This window comes from Pongo pygmaeus, chromosome 5 (assembly GCF_028885625.2).
Source record: "Pongo pygmaeus isolate AG05252 chromosome 5, NHGRI_mPonPyg2-v2.0_pri, whole genome shotgun sequence".
NCBI classification, from domain to species: domain Eukaryota; kingdom Metazoa; phylum Chordata; class Mammalia; order Primates; family Hominidae; genus Pongo; species Pongo pygmaeus.
This window is the reverse complement of record NC_072378.2, coordinates 129,144,394-129,165,998: the sequence shown is the minus strand read 5'-3', so window position 1 is coordinate 129,165,998 and position 21,605 is coordinate 129,144,394. Positions and strand designations below refer to the sequence as shown.

Here is a 21,605-nt window from a genome sequence, read left to right as displayed (position 1 = left end):
ATAGTGATGAAAAATGTGATTAAAAATATTTTATAAGAAAATCTGTCAAGTTGTGGGTGATCTGCATAACTAGTAAATCAGTATCTTCCAAATGATCTATGAATGATGCTATAACATCACACATGGGTAAAATTCTTTCCAAGTGCAAGATAGATCTGTGGATTTTGATATAAAAGAGTACAAAAATATCTTTGATGCAGTTTCAGATACCACACTGCAGCCAATCTTTTGAAAACTACCACTTACTGAGTTTTGGTATAGAATCAAAGAATATTTACAGCTATCTTAAAAGGCACTGAAAGACTCCTCTTTTTTCCAACAGCTTATCTATGTTTGTTGTTATATATTTCTTAATATGCTTAAACCAAAATAATTTAAATTAAAATAACATGTAATAATTTGAATGCAGAGGCAGAAATGAGAATCCAGTTCTCTTCTATTAAGCCAGACATTGAAGAGTTTTATTTTGGATATAAAATTATTTTTCATAAAGTTATGTTCTTTTTGTCAACATGTAATTGTTTTATTACTGGTATTTTAAATTAATAAGTAAACATTTTAAAATTTCCCAATTTTAATTTTAATACAATCAAATAGTAGATATACCATAAATCAAAGTTTCAATTATTTTAAGAGGATAAAAAGGAATCTTGACACAAAATGTTTCAGAGCTCCTAGACTATTTTTATGATAGTTTTATAATTTCACTGAATACTTACTATTTGCTACTTGTTTGTAGGAAACTGATGTACATTTTCAGATACCATATTTTCTTCTTATGCAGTAGTATGTATATGTTTACTAAACAAATAATTTGTGCCATATTTGAAAGCTATGTGTCATGGGTCCTTGAAAACAGGAGAACTAAGTATATTAATACATAACATTATTAACATTATTAATACATATATGTATATTAATACATAACATTATCAATTAATAACAAATGGTTAGGAGCCACTGGGGAAAAAAAACAAAGAAAGGGGGTGGAGGAAAACTTCATAACCAATGATGCCTAAGGTCAACTCTGTCATTTATTAGTATTAATAATGGTATTTGTATGGTCTGCCTTATTTAACCCTTATAACAACCCCATGAAATAGATTCAAACATTATATTGTTATTTTTTAGATGGAAAATTGAATTTCAGAATAGTTAAATGACTTATCCATGTTTAAGGTAATCTCTTTAGGAAGAGCTAGAGGGAAAATTTATATTCTGGAATTCCAATTACAAATCCAGTGACTTTTCTAATTTATCAGAATGAAAACATGAATAGTTGCACATTATGTGTTAGGCAAGATTGAAACTTTTTGATGGTAAACGGGCCTTTAAGAAGTGTTTTGTCTGAAATATTTTCAAAATCCAGCGTTCTCAAGTTTAGAAAAGCAGTTTTCTCTAGAGATTTGTTAGAGTACTATATGATTTTCTGAAGTAGGTTTTTTGGTTTTGTTTTTTGGTGGTTTTTTTTGTTTAATAGTAGATTTAATACAAAATAGACACACTAAAAATTTAATACACAAGTAGACACACTAAAAATCCTCCCTATCCAGAGTTGTATTAAATAATGTATTCCAAGAATTTTTTTTGCTATAGTAATTAGGGAGAGTCCAAATAAAGACAATCTATATTGAGAGATTTTCTGCAATCCAATTAGACTTTCCACTGAAGGCCATGCTGAAATTAACTTACATTGTGTGTCAAACATGCCAAATTGTCATCTCTACCCAAGCAGGTGTCAATGAAAACATATACTTCATAGACTAAGAATAATAACTAACCTTTATGAAGTGCTTACTATATGCCATATATTTATCTAAACATATATGTATTAAAGAAGTTTTTAAAAAATAGTTTATCAACAAAATAAATACATATTCAACAATGAGATTCCTAGAAAAAATGTTTATTGTATCACATTTGAAGTATGAATAACTACAAATTATTGCAAAAATTTCCATCATGTTGCCTGTTTTAAATCACTTCTCACACAGAGCTACTAATATAACTGTTAGCTAATTATAGGAACTTGTGTTTCTTCTTATCTCTGTTACTGACTTGCTGTGTAACCTCAACAGAATTATTCAATCTCTTGGCAATGAGATAAATAGCTTGCCATCTATAGTCTCTTAGGGTCTACTCAAAGAAATTTTTAGAATATTTTGCCGTTCTTAAGCAAAAAGGATATGTTATATGCAAAGCAAATATTTTTTTTTTAGTTTTATGCTCATAAAATAAAGAAGAAAAGACCTAGTATTTACTGATTAGCTGGCAAGTATTTTCACATTTACTATCTAACCTAAACCTATTTTACAAATAGAAAATTTAACTCCGTTGACTCAGGCTTTTGATCTTAGTAAAGTGGTGACTTGGGTATGAATCCGATTCTAGCCTTCTCCTAAGTCCATACGTTTTCTACGATTCAGTTACCTCCAAAGCAGAGTACTGTATGTGGAAACTAAAGGTATAAAGAGGTACGTATTGATAAGAGTATTTATTGTAGGCTAAGCTATAAAGTTGAGAATAAAGAAATACTGCAGCACAAATTCTAATTAGAACAGAATTCAAATACTTGTGTGTTCAAGTATATAAGCAAATTCTTTCGTTCACAAACAGTCTCAACTGAATTTGGTATACCAGATGATGTTGGAGAAGAGTGTTTCTTTCAGCCAGAGAATGTCATGTTAGGTTGTTAGGTTTAATTCATTTTTTGAGGCATTTTGAAAATGAACATTTATTGAGGCCTTACTAGATGTTTCATGTTTTATATTCAGTGTTTTACGTATGCACCACGACAAACCAATGAGACAAGGTAGCTCACTGAAATGACAATTGCACTGCTTCATATTCTCTTTCAAACTTTCAGTCTCATCCAGTAATTGAAAATTGCACAGAAGGCAATAAGCCAGGAAATTGTGTCAACTATAATATGTAGGCATTTGAAAAAATATATTTGATGCAGCAAACTCTAGTAACTCTATTTCTTCTATTGAATAGGACCTTCTAAGTTATAAGCAACTCGAAAGGGATTATACCTTGGAATTTTAACAGTATAGCTACTGGATGGAATATTATAATTGTCTCATTTATAATTTATTCTTTGGTCCATAATCATTTGTCAAGGCAACTAGAGTTTTCTAGAAATTCAATTTTTAGATTTTCTTATTCAAGGATTTTGATAAACAAAATCTAATACCTTAAGACAACAAAAATCAAACAGACAACATACTAAATATACAAATTAGGTCCTGTGAGTGCTAGGCTGTAAATGGTACATGTGCACTGGTGCTGCAATTACATACATACACAAACACACCCTCTCAAAATCTGGGAGATTAGAAAACTTTTGTCTTAACTGAGTTCAACTTCAAATGAAAGTCTTTAAATGTTTTTATGAACATGTCAAAGTTTTTCATCTTTTCAGAAGGAATTTTGAGATTAACCTTGCTCTGATTCTTAGGTATATCTGTTTGGTTCTTGCTCTTTTCATTTACTGACATTTACACATTGACTGTTCTTAAAGAGTTCATTATACAGTATAATAAATACCATTGTGTTTCTAGCTTGCTGAAGTAACTTCTGTAAAGTTACTTCAGAAAAGCCAATAAAGAATCAATTAATATTTTCTTATAGCCTAGTGTCCAGTAATCAAAGTTCTAAGGATGTAAACACTAAAATTTGATGAATGCATTTGAATTAATGCATAGTTTTAAGTAATACACGTGTGTATATGTCTACATAGTAATAAGCAGCGTGTGTGTGTGTGTGTGTGTGTGTGTATTTAAATGAAAAAGACCCTTCAAGACTACACATTTTATTTTTTGTTCTTCCATATTACCAAATGAATCTCTGGTTATGATAGACTAACATAACTCAGAAATGGATATTTTTTTTCCTCAGGGTATTTTATAAAAGATAAATATATAAAAGTCCAAAACAGATGATAGTTAGGATCCACAAAGTCAAGACCAGGACCGTAATTTAATTTCTAACTCTAAAATAAGCATTGGAATTTTTGTTTGTCCTTGACAAGTTGCTGGGCATATTTTCCTTCTACAAACTGAGGATAATTATATTAATCTACTAAACAGCTCTGCTATGTAAGTAAATGTGTTAATGCTCACAATGCACTACATATTATTATACCAATCTAAACCATCTGGCACTCAAGACGCAGCTAAATGAAGAGCCTTGGGGAGGTACACAGTTCGGGGGTCAGTTGAGTGGACTACACATACAGAGACATACTTAACATTGCACAAGGTACATTTCCTAAGTGCCAGGCACTAAATAGCTCCTGAGGTTTTCATCATCAGGAATTTGCATAGATTAACTTGTTATTTGAACTAGATTAGGCATGTCGCAGAGGCCGATATTATGAATAATAACCCATTAATAGGCAATCCTCAACGATCTTTTGCAAATGTCACATGTCCAAATAAAATCCAAATAGCATAAAGTTCCCATATTAAGATCCACACTCAAGATTACTTAGGAGAAAAACATTTTTAAACCCATATTATACATCTTTGACAAGCAAATGTCTTTAGCTTTAACTAACCCTGAAAATATGTCTCAAGCTATCTTTAGATAGTAATTACCTGTGGCTTTTAATAAGAAAGATTTAAGTAAAGTTTTGCCTTACTATCTTCCTAAATGTTATATTTGTTAGAATTATCTATTTTAATTACCTTATTTTATTCACAGGAAGAATACTAAAGGAAAACGAAAATAAAGAAAGGGAGGAAGGAAGAAAGGAAGGGAGAAAGAGAAGAGAGGGAGAGAGAAGGAAAAGCTATCCAATTTTTTTGCCTTTTTTGTTCTAAATGACAGAATTAAATTAGGCCAAAATTGCATTACTATACTCCAAAAGGTTATTGCTAAAGCTTACAAGTGATTCTTAAAACAGTAACAAAAATGGAAACAGAACATAGAATAAGTTTCTGAATGTAAAAGATGTAGCATTTCAAATTTCATATCATAAAAGAAATCATCAGATCAATACATCACTATGTCATTTTCAACAATTGGGTCTAAACTTTAGCGTTTCATACTGAAATAGATAATAAAAAAGGGAACTCCAAAGTACCTATATGTCCATGCGGGATTGTGAATAATTCATTTTTGTTTTAAAGTGCATACTATTTAAAATTACCCTTAAAAATCTGTCATATTTCTAACTACACTGGAGCAAAAATTTTAAAAGCTGTGGAAGTTCCCTGCACACAAGTTGTTTCTGAGGTTCTGATATATTTTGAATAATGGAATAGCACTGCGTTGCCAAAGGGAAGAAAAGAAGTGTTACAAAGACGCATCTGAGCTTCACCATGATAAGATGGTTGAAGTGGAATGCTCTTGAACGTAGAATCACTTAAATGTGTTCTATCAATGGAGTGTTTGGGACAAGAGATAAATCTAAAATAATTCTATGCTTGGACTGTTGGTCTAGTCCCACAGATTAGTGCGTATTTGAGAAAAAAAATAACTGTGATTTTATTCATTTATTTAACTCTGTTAAAACTCACCGATGCCTCCTCTTCTCACTCAGACAAAAAGGCAAAATCTTTACAATTAAGGTCAACAATGCTATGTGTTCCAGTTTCCCATTTCTCCTCTGAGCCTTCTCACCATGCTCCAAGCTTAGATCCTCACAGGCCTGCTCCCTGTACAGAGAGTACTCTTCCCCCTGATAACTGCACAAATCACTCCCACGTCACCTTCAAGTGTTTGCCCAAGTGAGATCCTTTCAAAGAGGTCAACCTTTACCAACTATTTAAAATAGCCATCAACCTCCCTCCATTCCTAGAACTCCTGACTGTCCTTACCCCGTTGTATTTGTTTGTCCAGGGCATTTTTCATCAACTACATTTTATACAATATAGGTGTCCTTATGTTGCTTCATTATATATTCATCATAGTCCTGTCTGCTCATCTCCATCTCAACTAAATATTAGTTCCACAAGAGCAGGAATTTTTTTTATCTTCTTTATTCACTGTAAACATTCATTCATTTACCACATTCCAATGCATATAGGCCCAACCCCACCAATTTCCTTCACAACTTCTGACCTCTAAATTCAGTCTTACCAATGGGGAAAGCCTAGAATTAGTTTTATTTCTATCTGCTTGGTATATACTAAGCCTGGAAAATCTACTTTTATCTTTCTCTAAACTCTATCTTGTTTTCTCATTTACTGAAACTGAGCTTCTGCCTAAATTCCTGTTTAGCTATCAAGTTTCAAGTTGCAACTGTAAACAAATCCTAAACCCGAATCTTCTAGATTAGGAGTTAAACCACTTGTGCAACCATTTACAATAATTATTTACAATAATTTCTTCCTGATCTTTTTCACATGGTTTCTAGATGCTAAATAAGGCCCTACTGTAAACTGGACAGATGATAAGTTGCAATTCTTTTTAAATTTTTGTTTTGTTTTGTTTTTTTGAGATAGAGTCTCCCTCTGTTGCCCAAGCTGGAGTGCAATGACACGATCTCGGCTCACTGCAAACTCTGCCTCCAGGGTTCAAGTGATTCTCTTGCCTCAGCCTCCCGAGTAGCTGGGATTACAGGCACATGCCACCACACCTGGCTAATTTTTGTATTTTTAGTAGAGACACGGTTTCTGTTGTGTTGGTCAGGCTGGTCTTGAACTCCTGACCTCAGGTGATCCACTCACCTAGGCCTCCCAAAGTGCTGCGATTACAGGAGTGAGCCACCTTGCCCAGCCCCCAGCATCTCTTGATATAGATCCAGTTCATTAGTTTGCATGAAATCCTAGGGTAGAAAAATCTTAAGATAGACCAGAAATCTGTACACATTGATAAGTGAAATATAACATAATATAAAATTTATATAAATTTTATTAATTCTATCACATCTATAATATTCAGTGTTGAATATGTTCATATAAATATTTTGAATATGTTGAAATGCCATGCATTTTATCTGTTATGAATCATTTTTACTAAACGATTAGGTCAGTATATGGCAAACAAGCCAAAAAGTTACATATGCAGCAAAGAAAAATATTTAAAAAAATTAATTCCAGGTTTATGGCCACTATGAATCCCCTGAAAATTTCTCAGGTAATTTGTAAAGTATTCTTGCATGTTATAACACAAGATGTTTTAGAACTGTGCAATTGATGGTGATGTGGAAAATCCATGCTAAATATCTAAGTATTCTTGCCAAAAATGTGTGAGGATTGTCTCAAACATGTTTTTATTTTAAATCCCAGAAGGGAATTAAAAACACATTTTTATATATTTAACATTTTCTTGACATTTTAAGAATTCAGAAATTTAAATACAAGTATGCACTCTAAAAGCAATAGACTATAATATTAGAATCTTAGAATTGAAAAATGGCTAGACAGTTGATGAGTCTTAACTTCCTCTCAGTAGAGGCATTCTCTCATAAAGCATCCCTCACTAACTGTACATCTGATCACTGCATGGTCATTTCCAGAAGCAAGCTGCTCAAACACAATTCAGCTATTTCTGAACAACTCAAAATGATGTGGGGAGGAAGTGAGGAGAGGAGCCGTTTTCTCCATATTATAAAATTCAAACCTGGTTGTTTGTCATGTTCTTCTATGGATCCACCTGCAGCCTTTAGAATAGTCCCTCTTTAACATAACGACTCTTCTGAAAATTTGAGGACATTTCCTATGATTGCCTTCCCTAAATCTTTCCTTGTTCAGATGGAAAGATTTTACTAGGGACATTCCTCTTCTGAAAATCTTCTCAGACTCTTAACCATTCTGCTCTCCCTTCTCTGCATCTACACCCATTTGTCAATGAAATACCTAAATGTGTGTTAACCAACAGACCTATGTGCTTCTATGAGTTTTGTATAAAAGTGAGCCAACCTTTTTTGTCACTATATTACACTATATGTTCATATCGAACTTGCTGCAATTCAGAGTGGCCTTTCTCTTCCTGTCTTCATATTCATTCCTAAACATATAAAGGATATAACTAAATTCCAGAAGAGCACAAATGGACTTTTTTTTTTAACATGTGGATATGAATAATAAAAGGAACTTCATGTAGGTGCCATTCATGGTCCAGGCTATAGAGACCTTTAAAATTTCTGAACTTGCTAGTAACCAGCTTAGCCACCTGTATCAATTTTGGACCACCTGCAGTTCTGATAAGCTTGGATTTTACATTTTCCATCAAGCCATTACCAAGATAGCTGAGCATAAGAAAACCTCTGTTGCACTGCTAGAGACTTCTTTCTGGATTGACCTTAATCCACTATGCAATATTCTTTGTGAACTATTTTTCAATCAGTTGCAATTTACCTACCATTATGCTTCAGTTTCCACTTATTATTCACAAGAATATCCGAAAACATTTTAGACACTGCCTTGCTGAAATGCAGAGTCATTTTGATTACATCATTCTATTTTGTCAATTTTAAATATAGCTAAAGAATTTCCTTGGAATATCATTCTTGCTGAATCAATGCTATTCATACTACAATCGAGTATGCTATAGAAACCACATAAGATTTCAAAGAAAAAGTAAAAAACAAAAAGTCTGGTTATGTTTCTAACTCAATTGCAACATCTAAAATTGGTTGATTCATGTCAAAAATTCTTAATAAATTGGCGTCGAATTATAAGGGGAAATAGAACTTCTGCACATTTAGCGCTTGCCTAGAAAGGTCAGTGCTAGTATAATCGAAAACAGAAAAGCTGATCATAGCCAGGAAAACCCTTCTCCAGTCAAACTCATATCCCATGATTTTCACAGAGGACTTGCTTCAATGGAACAACACTGAAAAGAAAACACGGCCTAAAAAATTAATGGAAAGAAATCTTGGAACCATAAAAAAGGGAATTCAGCACAAACAATACCGGAAGTGTTTTAGTTGTTGAAAATGAAGTTATTCTTATGTAAACTTAAATTACAACTACTGGAAGCCTAAGTTCTAAATTTGTCCTTTGAGAATAATAGTATCTGAAGGCGAATAAAGATCATGTACATAAGGCATTTTTAAATCATAAATCACTATCCAATTTTAAAGTTTCATGAATTTTACATACTTTTAACATTAACAGGTTTAAGTCATTTATCCTTGAGCCAACCTCCAGATATATTGTAAATGGTCTATGACAAAGACAATAATATATACTAGAATGCAGATTATAGCAGCCTATAGTAGATTGTATGTTGTAGCTATTTTGAATAAAATTCCTTATTGTATGTAGCATTTAAGTGGTATCTTGACAAAATGGTAGTATAAATCCTTCCTCCTGAATTCACTTCATCTTGTGCCTGGGTCATAGAAATCAGAGTTAATATTACCTATTTGAAAAGAGAGTAAATAAGAAGGGAGAGGAAAAAAGAGAAATCCTGTGTGTGCTCAGGATAATTCTTAGCAACAATTTACTTGATCCCTACTCTGCATGCTTTGAGTTTCTGCCCCATTCCAAGTGGGCATAAGGATTGGTGCCCCTGGCCCCTCATTTCTCCCAGCTGCCTAACATTGTTAAAGTATTATGTCTTGTTTAAACACATCTTGTAATTGAGCAAAGTTTAATAGTTAAAAGTAGAATTTTTAAAAATAAGTGGCCAGAGATACTCTTAAAATCACTCTCATAAATTCTATTAATTAAGTCATATTGGCCCCATTTTACCTCTCAGAGAAGTAAAAGCAAAAATAGAAGAAAAAAAGTTATACAGTGAATGCAAGGTCATTTTTATTCCAAGAATTTTAATCAGGGAGTTATTATTATAGAAAGAGCTTGGGATATCTCTTTACTTCTTAAAAAGCAGTACCGCTAAAAATGCTAGATTATAAGAACAAATATCAGAACTACTGACTTGGCTAGAAGTTAACTGGAAGAAGGATAATATACTTCAAAACTTAAGCAGATTCAGCCTCATTAAAACTTTTAAAAGCTTCTAACCTACAGATTTTGTACTCTTACCTTAAACATTTTGATATTTAAAACCGAATAATAAATATTTCTTTTTCTTTTTTTACTTTGATACAAGTTTTCCAACTTAAAGAATTGTTTGCTGAAATAATGTGTTACAAAGTATGTCTTACAATGCTACACATGTGCTTCCTGTAAAATTCATGATAATAAAATAACTCTTCAAAGACTCCCCAAAGTTTCAGAAATGAGATATATATATATACATAAACACTAAGAGGCTCTGAGGAAAATAAGTTATTTAAGTTACATTAAATACAGCCATCTTCCAAAGTCCTCCAAAGTGTATATCCAGTCACTGTGGCCTTAAAGTACACGTGACATAGAAGTCTCCTCTGTATTTAAGCAAAAGGAGAAATTTCACGATTTCACTACAGTAAAATTGGATATGAAGATAAGATGTGGGTTTGAAAAAGGTGAGGCTGGAGGCGCCATTGCCATGAAAGAAAAAAAACACATAACTTCTTTAGAAATCCCGTTTTAAAAGTTGAAAACAAAGTTCTGTAAAACTTACATATATGTATGTAATTTTTTTTTAGAGGCATCAGCTACCCTCCCTAAAGTCCCAGGATGAACCACACAGCTTGGGAAACCTTTCTTTGCAGGATGGGGTCTGATTTGAAGAAATTCTTTTTTTTCCAATTAGAAAAAGTTTTCCTCCTGGAAAGATTTCAAAAATCAATTTACAGGATGTATCGTGATAGCAAGACCTCTTCGAAACGAATGAACAATGAAAAGCACTCCCCGTTCCTTTTGCAGGACTTAGGTAATTCCCCCTTACACTACTCTCTCAAGGCATTGAACTTGAACTTGCTTCAAGTTCCTCTTGCCCCAAAGCGCACTCTTTGAAGGCAAAGCAAGACGGCAGTCCCCAGACAGCAAGTCTCGGAAGAGTGGAAGAAGTGAGGAGTCTCGGTCCCGGCAAAGGATGCAACCCAAACCCATGCCTCGACTGTACCTCTTTGCTGATGTGCCTGTGAGTGCCGCTGCTGCTGCGGCCGCTGCGCCTGTACGCCCCCGAGGCCTCCGGAGAGCAGCAGGAGGAGGAGGACCCCGGCGGCTCCCGGCATCGTAGTGGCCCCGACCGGATCCACTTCTCAGGAGCCAGAGGAGTCGCTGCCGCCCTGTCCCCTGGCCTTGGCTTGTGAGCTGAGCGAGCAGCAGCTGCTGGGGAAGAGGAGGAGACAGCCCCCTCTGGCTTTGGCCGGGCCGCCGCCTGAGGGTGGGGGAGAAAGAGGACACTCCTCCACTCTCGCCTTCCCCGGGCACGCGGCCCCAGGACGGCCCTCTATTAAAGGATCCTCCTTTCCTAGAGCGCTCCTTCCCTCTGAGACCGGATCATTCCTAGCTTGACCTGGTATCTGAACTTCTTTTAAATTAAAGAAAGTAATTGACATAAAAGCACTTTGAAATCTGTAAAATCCCTACACATGGAAAACATTATTTCTGGGAAATGCAAACAGCTAGGAACTTTTACCTCTTGAGAAAGGCCTGGCAAAACTGTGTGCAGCCACTGTCTACCTAGAAGATCCAAGACGTCCCCAAGGCCAGAGTGTCTGAGAAGTTACTAGCCGAGGGTAGGTGCCCTCTGGGGACACTGCAGGCTGGGGAACTTACTGCTAGGTAGGCTGCTGGGAGGGCAGTAAAGGGAGTGCAAAATAAAACAGCCCCCCTGGCGTCCCTGAAATGTTCCTGACCAAACTAATGGTTAGAATGAAGGCTTTCAGTTCAGTTAGGAGACATTTACTTAAAGGTAATAAAGGCCTTTGCAATAGTTTCCTTCCAGACTCACAATTTCATCTCTTCCAGTCCTGGTTTCTCCTCTTTCTCCTCTTTAACTCAACAGAACTACTGCCATTCCTAGTTTTTGTTGTTTTTTCGTTTGTTTTTTATGGTCTAGGTCAGTGGTTCTCATAAGGTTTAAAACAACTCCTTAATGGATTTTGTGAGTCACAGGATGTCTTTTGGTTTACTCCGGGAACGGTGGGTACTGCAGGCCTTAGTGTACTGCGGGGTCAGGGTGTGAGCTGTCCCTCAGTGGTCAGGACAGTCCTACAACATATTTTGTCCTTAGACTTCTGAATGGGTCACTGGTCATTTATGTAGTGAGTAAACAAACAAACAAAACAACAAAAGCTTGCCTTATATTTGAAACCTAATTTAAGTTTGTTTCCACATCAAATTTTTGTGTGTGTGTGTGTTTTTTTTTCCATGAGGCATCTACTATATACATTGAGAAGATAATTTACTTTGTGTTTTTGGATTTTACACCCATTTGTCAATGAGTGTAAAAATGTGCTTTCAGAGAAGCACATCACTGATGACAACCTTGCCCATGGTACTTGAGTCACCAGCACAATATCAACACCCCATCGATTACACTGGGGTCATCTAAGAATAGGTGCAAACTTTTATTTTATTTTGCCTCCTAAGGTAGTTTTACCCAAGCATTTATATATTGAAATACATATTGTCTAATATAGATAGTTTTTTTATTTTATAGTTAAGATATTGTATTGATTTATCTAAATATTATATTAAAGTTGAATTTTCTTTCAGTAAAATCAACAGAGTATTGCTTCGAAGAGAATTTATTGAAAATCACTAGCCAAAGCCCATTCGTTAATATTATTCATGTTTTTTAGTTCTGTTAATGTTATACCAGAAAGCTTTATAATCCTTTTACCTTACTGTGGAAATTTGCAAAATGTAGTCTGCCCATGTCTGCACACTTGTACGTTATTTATTATTTATTATTATAATAAACAATAATAAAACTTATATTTGAGAGTTTATTACAATTGAAACCCCAGTGTTTTTAATTTGGTCTAATTTTGCCTAAAAGTGTTTTTCAGGTACATCTAATAACAGAGAGGCACCCTAAATTAACCTTCTAAACCTATTGCTATTCTCAGAATGATTATTTTTACTCAACCGTGTTGTGGCCTCAACTCAAATTAGTTAATCTGAAATGAATAAAAAGGAAAATCAGAATGATGCAGCTGCTAACTCTAATTGTGGAATGAAGATATACTGTGTTCCCTCTATCCCCTTCTTCTTTACATTTTCCCAGGATTTTATAATTAATATTTGTACCTGCTTTTCTGCAGTTACTGCAGTTACCTGAGCTCCCATTTTACATGAAAATGCCTTGAGAGTAAGACTATGATCTCCGCTGTCAACTCTACTTGTTTGATTCAGCACATGGAAAAAAATTCTTAAATATTTAACCCAAATTAAAATGAACCAGTATATTTAGAGCTATATTTTTTCCAAATAAACCTAAATAAGGTACAATTTACACACAATAAATATGCTCATTTGAAACATTTTTTAGATGTAAATACTCATCTGACGAAGTACCCAATATATAGTCTATTTCTATAATCTCAAAAAGTTTTCTTTCTGACGTTTTGCAATAAATCCCCCAACCTCCATTCCCAGAAAAAGGCAACCGCTGATCTAATTTTGTCACTATAGATTATAACTATTCTCATATTTCATGTAAATACAATAATAAAATAGTAATCTTTTGTGTCTGGCTTCTTTCACTTTGCAACATGTTTTGGAGGTATAGTCATGTTGCTTGTATCAGTAGTACATTCCTTTTCATCGCTGAGTAATATTCTATCTTTCTAATAGTATCTATCATTCTATATCATATGGATATATCACAATTTTTTAATACATTCAACTATTAAAGTACGTTTGGGTTGTTCCAATTTGGGGCTATGAAGAATAAAATTGCTATGATTATTTAAACACAGTGTTTGCATGGACATGTTTATATTTCTCTATTCCTATCAAGTCTTAGGAGTTATATTATCAGGTATGTAATTAGCGCTATACAAAACTGTGGACCTCTTTTCCAATGTTGTTGTATCATTTTACATTCCTCCCACAGCAATATATAGGAGTTCCAGATACTCCATGGCTTTATTAACATCTAATATTGTTACATTTTAGCCATTCTAGTGCTTGTGTGGTGATACCTCATTGGTGGTGTCATTTGCACTTCTTTGATGATGCTGAACATATTTTCATGTGCTTAATGGTCATTTGTATATCTTATTTTGTGAAATTCTTCAAATCTTTGCTCATTTTGCTTTGTTTGCCAGATTATTAATAAGATTTAAATACATATTCTAGAGAAAAGACCTTTGTCAAGTACATTTACTATAATATGTATTGTTCTCAATCTGTGGCTTGACTTTCCATTTGGAGTAATTTCAAAGAACAGAAGTGTTTAATTCTGATTAAATACAATTTATTAAATCATTCATTATGCTTAATAATTTTTGTCCCTTTCAGAAATCATTGCCTACACCAAAATTGTGAACATTATCTTCTTTATTTTTTTTCTAGAGATTTTATAGTCCCAGCTTCTACAGTTGGGTCTATGATTTATTTCCAGCACATTTTGGTGTTTGCTGTGAAGTAAAGGCTTAGGTAAGGGCTTTCTTTTTCCATGTAGACATCCATTAACTTCATTATCATTTGTTGAGAAAGTTATAATTTCCTTGTCTAATTACCTCGGATCTTTTTTCAAAAGTCAATTGACCATGTGTGGGTCTATTTTTGGACTCTCTTTTCATTGGCATATATATATATATATATCCTTATTCCACTATCACAGTCTCTGTTACTGTAGCTTTATAGTGAGCCTCAAAGTCAGGTAATGTAAATCCTATAATGTTGTTTTACAAAACAAAATTATCTTTATTTACGATTTTAGGTTCTTCACATGTTATGTAATATTTAGGTAAAAGTCTATTCATTGGTAAAGTTGAATATTTTATTTTTTAATTTTAATAGACTATTGTTTAGAGCTGTTTTAGATTCACAACAAAGTTGAGCAGAAGGTACAGAGATTTCCCATATACCCTCTGACCCAACACATGCCTAGCCTCCCCTTTTATCAACATGTCTCATCAGAGTGATATATTTGTCACAACTGAAAACCTACATTGACATATCATTATCACTCAGATTTCATAGTTTACATTAGGGTTTAATGTACTTTATAATTACATTAAATTTATAATGACATGTATCCAACATTACACTATCATATAGAGTAATTTTACTGCTCTGAGATTCCTCTGTGCTCCACCTATTCATGCCTCCTCCCTGTTCCCACCTGCAAACACTGGCAACCACTGATCTTTTTACTGTCCCCCTAGTTTTACCTTTTCCAAAAGGTCATATATTTGGAATCTTACAATATATAGCCTTTCAGGTTAGTTTCTTTCACTTAGTAATATGCATTTAAGTGTCCCCTTTTCATGGCTTGATAGCTCATTTCTTTTTAGCACTGAAAAAATATTTCATTATCTTGAAGTACCACAGTTTACTCATCCATTCATCTAATGAAAAACACCTTGGTTGGTTCCAAGTTTTGACAATTATTGATACAACTGCTATCAACATCTGACCTTTTGCAATAAATCCCCGAACCTCCATTCCCAGAAAAAGGCAACTGCTGATCTAATTTTGTCACTATAGATTATAACTATTCCCATATTTCATGTGTGAAGGTTTTTGTGTGGACACAAGTTTCCAACTCCTTTGAGTAAATACCCAGAAGCACAATTGCCTGGATCATATGGTAAGAATATGTTTAGTTTTCTTAAGTCCATATAATTTTAAAGATCAGCTTATCAATTTCTACCCAAAAAAGGAGAGTAGGGAACATGATTGTAATGAGGTTGGACCTACAGATAAATTGTGGGATAATTGATATCTGATAATTGATATTTAGACTTCCATCTTCATTTATTTACATCTTTAATATTCTAAGCAGTGCCTTATAGTTTTGAATGTACATGTCTTTTGAGTTTCTTTCTTTTTTTTTTTTTTTTTGAGACAGAATCTCACTCTGGCCTAGGTTCAAGCCATCCTCTTGTCTCAGCCTCCCAAGTAGCTGAGATTACAAATGTGTGCCACCAGGCCCACCTAATTTTTGTATTTTTAGTAGAGACAGGGTTTCAGCATGTTGGCCAGGCTGGTCTTGAACTTTTGACCTTAAGTGATCCACCCACCTCAGTCTCCCAAAGTGCTGGGATTACAGACGTGAGCCACTGCGCTTCTTCTTGAGATGAGTCTCGCTATATGACCCAGACTCTAGTGCAGTGGCACAGTCATGGCTCACTGCAGCATCAACCTCCTGGGTTCAATCAATCCTCCCACTTCAGCCTTCTGAGTATCTGGAACTATAGGCATATGCCACCATACCCAGCTAATTAATTTTTTTTTTTTTTGGGGGGGGGAGAGACAAGGTTTCACTACGTTGCCAAGGCCATTCTCGAATTCCTGGGCTCAAGCAATCCTCCCAACTTGGCTTCCCATTCATGTACATGTCAACATAATTTCTAAAATTTAACTTGTGTTTCAAGTTTTTGAGTGCTATTGTAAATATTTTTCAATTTAGTTTTTCATAAATTTAGTTTCATAGTAATATAAGTGATATAGGTTATATACATCAGATCCTAAAACTTGTTGAAATCACTTGTAAGTAGTTTATATGTTGATTCTTTAAGACTATTATATATAGGATTATGCTATCTAAAAATAAAGGCAGTTTTATTTCTGTCTTTCCAATCTGTATGCTTTTTACACTTTTTCTTGCTATTTGGTTCTGGCTGTGACTTCCAGTTAAAAAGTTGAATAGAAATGGTGAGAGTGGACGTTTTTGCCTAATTTCTTATCAGAGGGAAAAAACATTCATTCACCATTATGATGACGGCTCTAGGTTTTCAATAGATGCTCGGTATAGAGTGGAGGAAATTCTCTTCTTTTGCTGAGAGTTTCTGTGACAAAATAATATTAAATTTTGGTAAATGCTTTTTCTGCATCTGTTTAAATAAACATGATTTGTTTTCTTTGTTTGGTTAATATGATGAATTATAGTGACTGATTTTCATCATTAAATCAAATTCATGATCCTGCAATAAACCCCAATGAGTCATGATGTATTATCCGTTTATATATCACCAGTTTAGATTTACTATTTTTTTCTTAAATAAATAATTTTTTTATTTCAAAAAGCTTTTGGAATACATGTCGCTTTTGGTTGCATGAATGAATTATATAGTGGTGAAGTCTAAGATTTTAGTGCACCCATTTTGAGTGCACCTGAGTAGATTAATTAATATTTTGTTAAGTATTTTTGTATCTAATAGTCAACAATACTATCCTGTGCACTTAACATTTTATAATGCAGATCTCGTGTGAACTGTTCTTGCCACACACACAGAAGAAAGGGACATGAGGAAACTTTTAGAGGTGATAGACATGTCTATTTGATTATGGCATTGGTTCACGAGTGTATGTATATGTCCAAGCTCATCAGATTGTATACGTTAAATATGTACAGTGTTTTGTATATCAATTATACTTGAATAAAGCTTTTTCTATTTAAGAAAGTATGTTTGTTTCTATATTTATAAGGGATATCAGTCTATCGTAATTTTTCTTGTAATATCTTTATCTGGTTTAGGTATCATGGTTATGATGACCTTACATAATGAGTTGGAGCATACTTCTTCCTGAAACAGTTCATACAGGATTTCTATAATTCCTTCCCTACATCATGTTGGATAGAATTTACCAGTGAAACTATTTTGGGCTATAGTTTACTTTTTTGAGAGGTTTTTCATTATAAATTTCAAATATAATATGTATTAGTCCATTTTCATGCTTCCAATAAAGACATACCCGGGACTGGGAAGAAAAATAGGTTTAATGGACTCACAGTCCCACATGGTTGGTGAGGCTTCACAATCATGGCAGAAAGTGAAAAGCTCTTCTTACATGGCAGAGGCAAGAGAGAATGAGACAGACACAGAAGTAGAAACCCCTTATAAAACCATCAGATCTGAGTGAGATTTATTTACTACCTCAAAAACAGTATGGGGGAAACCATCCCATCATTCAATTATCTCCCACTAGGTCCCTCCCAAAACACATGCGAATTATGGGAGCTACAGTTCAAGATGAGATTTGGATGCAGACACAGAGCCAAACCATATCATTCCACCCCTGGCCCCTAGCAAATCTCATGTCCTCACTTTTCAAAACCAATCATGCCTTCCCAACAGTCCCCCAAACTCTTAACTCATTTCAGCATAAACTCAAAAGTCCACAGTCTTATCTGAGACAAGGCAAGTCCCTTCCACCTATGTGCCTGTAAAACCAAAAGGAAGTTAGTTACTTCCTAGACACAATGAGGGTACAGCTTTGGGAAAATACAGCCATTCCAAATGGGAGAAATTGGCCAAAACAAAGGGGCTGCAGGCCCCATGCTAGAAATTCACGGGGGCAGTCAAATCTTAAACCTCTGAAATGATCTCCTTTGACTCCTTTGGTTGTCTCACATCCAGGTCACACTGATGGAAGACGGGGGTTCCCATGATTTTGGGCAGCTCTGTCCCTGTGGCTTTGCAGGGTACAGCTTCCCTCCTGGCTGTTTTCACAGGCTGGTGTTGGGTGTCTGTGGCTTTTCGAGGCACACAGTGCAAACTGTCAGTGGATCTACCATTCTGGGGTCTGGAGGACAGTAGCCCTCTTCTCACATCTCTACTAGGCAGTGCCCCAGTAGGGATTCTGTGTGGGGGCTCTGACCCCACATTTCCCTTCCACACTGCCCTAGCAGAGTTTCTCCATGAGTGCCCTGCCCCTGCAGCAAACTTTTGCTTGGACATCCAGGCGCTTCCATACATCCTCTGAAATCTAGGCAGAGGTTCCCAAACCTTAGTTCTTGACTTCTGTGCACTGGCAGGCTCAACACCACATGGAAGCTGCCAAGGCTTGGGGCTTGCACCCTCGAAGCCATGGCCTGAGCTGTACCTTGGCCTCTTTTAGTCACAGCTGGGCCAGACAGAACACAGGGCACCAATTCCCTAGACTTCACACAGCAGAGGGACCCTGGGCCCTGCCCACAAACCATTTTTTTCTCCTAGGCCTTCTAGTCTGTGATGGGATGGGCTGCTGCAAATGTCTCTGACATGCCCTGGAGACATTTTCCCCATAGTGTTGGTGATTAATATTCAACTCCTTGTTACTTATGCTAATTTCTGCAGCCAGCTTGAATTTCTCCACAGAAGATGGGATTTTCTTTTCTATTGCATTGTCAGTCTGCAAATTTTCCAAACTTTTATGCTCTGCTTCCCTTTTAAAACTGAATTCCTTTAACAGCACCCAAGTCACCCCTTGAATGCTTTGCAGCTTAGAAATTTCTTCTACCAGATACCCTATATCATCTCTCTCAAGTTCAAAGTTCCACAAATTTCTAGGGCAGAAGCAAAATGCCACCAGTTTCTTTGCTAAAATATAACAAGAATCACCTTTGCTCCAGTTCACAAGCAGTTCCTCATCTTCATCTGAGACCACCTTAGCCTGGATTTCATCATCCGTATCATTATCAGCATTTTGGTCAAAGCCATTCAACAAGTCCCTAGGGAGTTCCAAACTTCCCCACATTTACCTGTATTCTTTTGAGCCCTTCAAACTGTTCCAATCTCTGCCTGTTACCCAGTTCCAAAGTCGTTTTCACATTTTCAGGTACCTTTTCAGCAGTGCTGTACTCTGCTGGTACCAGTTTACTGTATTAGTCCATTTTCATGCTGCTAATAAAGACATACTTGAGACTGGATAATTTATGCAGGATAGAGATTTAATGAATTCACAATTCCACATGGCTGGGGAGGCCTCACAATTATGGCAGAAGGCAAAAAGGAGCAAGTCACGTCTTACCTGTATGGCAGCAGGCAAAGAGCACCTGTGCAGGGAAACTCCCCCTTATGAAATCATCAGATCTCGTGAGACCTATTCTCTATCTCAAGAACAGTATGGGCAAAACCGCCCCATGATTCAATTATCTCACACCAGGCCCCTCCCACAACACATGGGAATTATGAGAGCTACAATCCAAAACGAAATCTGAGTGGGAACACAGAGCCAAATCATATCATGATATTTTAAGTAAATATAGAATTACTATTCAGATTTTCTATTTCTTCTTGTATCAGTTTTAGTGATTTGTACCTATTAAGGAATGCATCTATTTTGTTTAGGTTATCAAATTTATTGGCAAAAAGTTATTCAAAATAGTTTTTTATTATCCTTTAAATGTCTATAGGATCTTTAATGATAACCCCTTTTCCTGATATTGGTAATTTGTTTCTCCTCAATTTTTTTAACATCAGTCAAACTAGAGGCTTGTTGATTTTGTTGATTCTTTCAAAGAATCAGCTTTTGGCTTTACTAGTTTTTATTTTATTGTTTTTTAATTTTCTGTATCTTCAATTTCTACTTCAATATTTAAAATTTCCTTCCTTCTACTTATGTTGGGATTACTTCACTCATCGTTTTATTATAGCTTCTTATGGTGGAAGCTTACATTGACTGTAGACTGTTCTTCTTTCCTAGGTATTAAAGCACTAAATTTTCCTCTATGTAGAGTCTTAGATGTATCACACAAATTTGAAAATTAAAAATTTTTTATTCAATAAAAAACTTGAAATATTTCTTTTGTGTTTTCTTCTTTGACCTACATGTTATTTTTAAGTATGTTGTTAATACTCAATTTTTTGAGCTTTTGCTAGAAATAACAATATCTTATTGGTGATAATATTATTATTATTTTTGCTAGAAATTTCTAGCAAAAATCTTTTGATAGATATAACAATACCTTATTGTTATTAATTTCTCATTAATTTATTTATGGTCAGAGAACATAATCTGCATGATTTCAATACTTTTCAACTTACTGAAACTTGTTTTTTATTCTAGCATATGGTATATCTATACTTGTGAATATTCTATATTCACTTGAAAACAATAGTATTCTGCCTTTCTTAGGTGGAGTGTTCTATAAACATTAACTAAGTCAAGTTTGTTTATAGCATTTTTCTTTATACTTACCATTTGCTGTTAATTTGTTCTATCAATTACTAAGAGATAAATGGTGAAATCTTCCAACTATAATTGTGGCTATTTCTATTTCACCTTTTATGTCTTCTATTAGTTATCTATCACTTAATAAAAAATTGCTACCAAGTTTAGCAGCTTAAAAAAGTGAACACTTATTATCTCAGAGTTACTGTGATCAAGAACTCAGAAATAAATTACTCAGGTAGTTCTGACTCGGGGTCTCTCATGAAGTTGCAATAAAGATGTTAGCTAGGGTTACAGTCATCTGAAGGCTAGAGAATGGGGCTAGAGGATCCACGTCTAAGATGGCCATTGGCAGGAGGCTTTAGCTTCTTGCCACATGTGCTTCACCATAAGGGTCCTTGAGTGTCCTTATGATGTGACAGTTGGCTTAACTAGAGCAAATGATATGAGAGACAAAGAGGGCACGGAGAAATCCATAATGCCATTTGTGATTTAGTTACAGAAGTCACACATCACCTCTTCCATCAAGTTCTGTTTCCTATAAGTAGATTAATAAGTACAGATCACACTCAAGAAACAGGAAATTAGGTTACACCTTACAAAGGAGGAGTATCAGAAAACATGTGAATATATTCTAAAACCACCACAATCTTATAAGATTTTTCTTCATTTTAAGATTAAGAGTTCTTCATCATAATATTTCTACTCATGACGAAGCTCTATTATCAGTGTCTACACATTACTATTGTTATATCT

General features: G+C 34.9%; 1 protein-coding gene across 2 annotated transcripts in view; it reads right to left on the bottom strand.

Annotated features, from left to right (window-relative positions):
• LAMA2 (laminin subunit alpha 2) overlaps positions 1-11,230 on the bottom strand; it is a 648,749-nt gene extending 637,519 nt beyond the window's left edge. For both annotated transcript variants that reach the window (XM_054490395.2, XM_054490396.2), the window contains exon 1: positions 10,912-11,230. In XM_054490395.2, coding sequence (XP_054346370.2) covers positions 10,912-11,023 — 112 coding nt within the window. In that variant the 5' untranslated portion in view covers positions 11,024-11,230. The remainder of the gene's footprint in view (positions 1-10,911) is intronic.
• Positions 11,231-21,605: the final 10,375 nt, after the last annotated feature.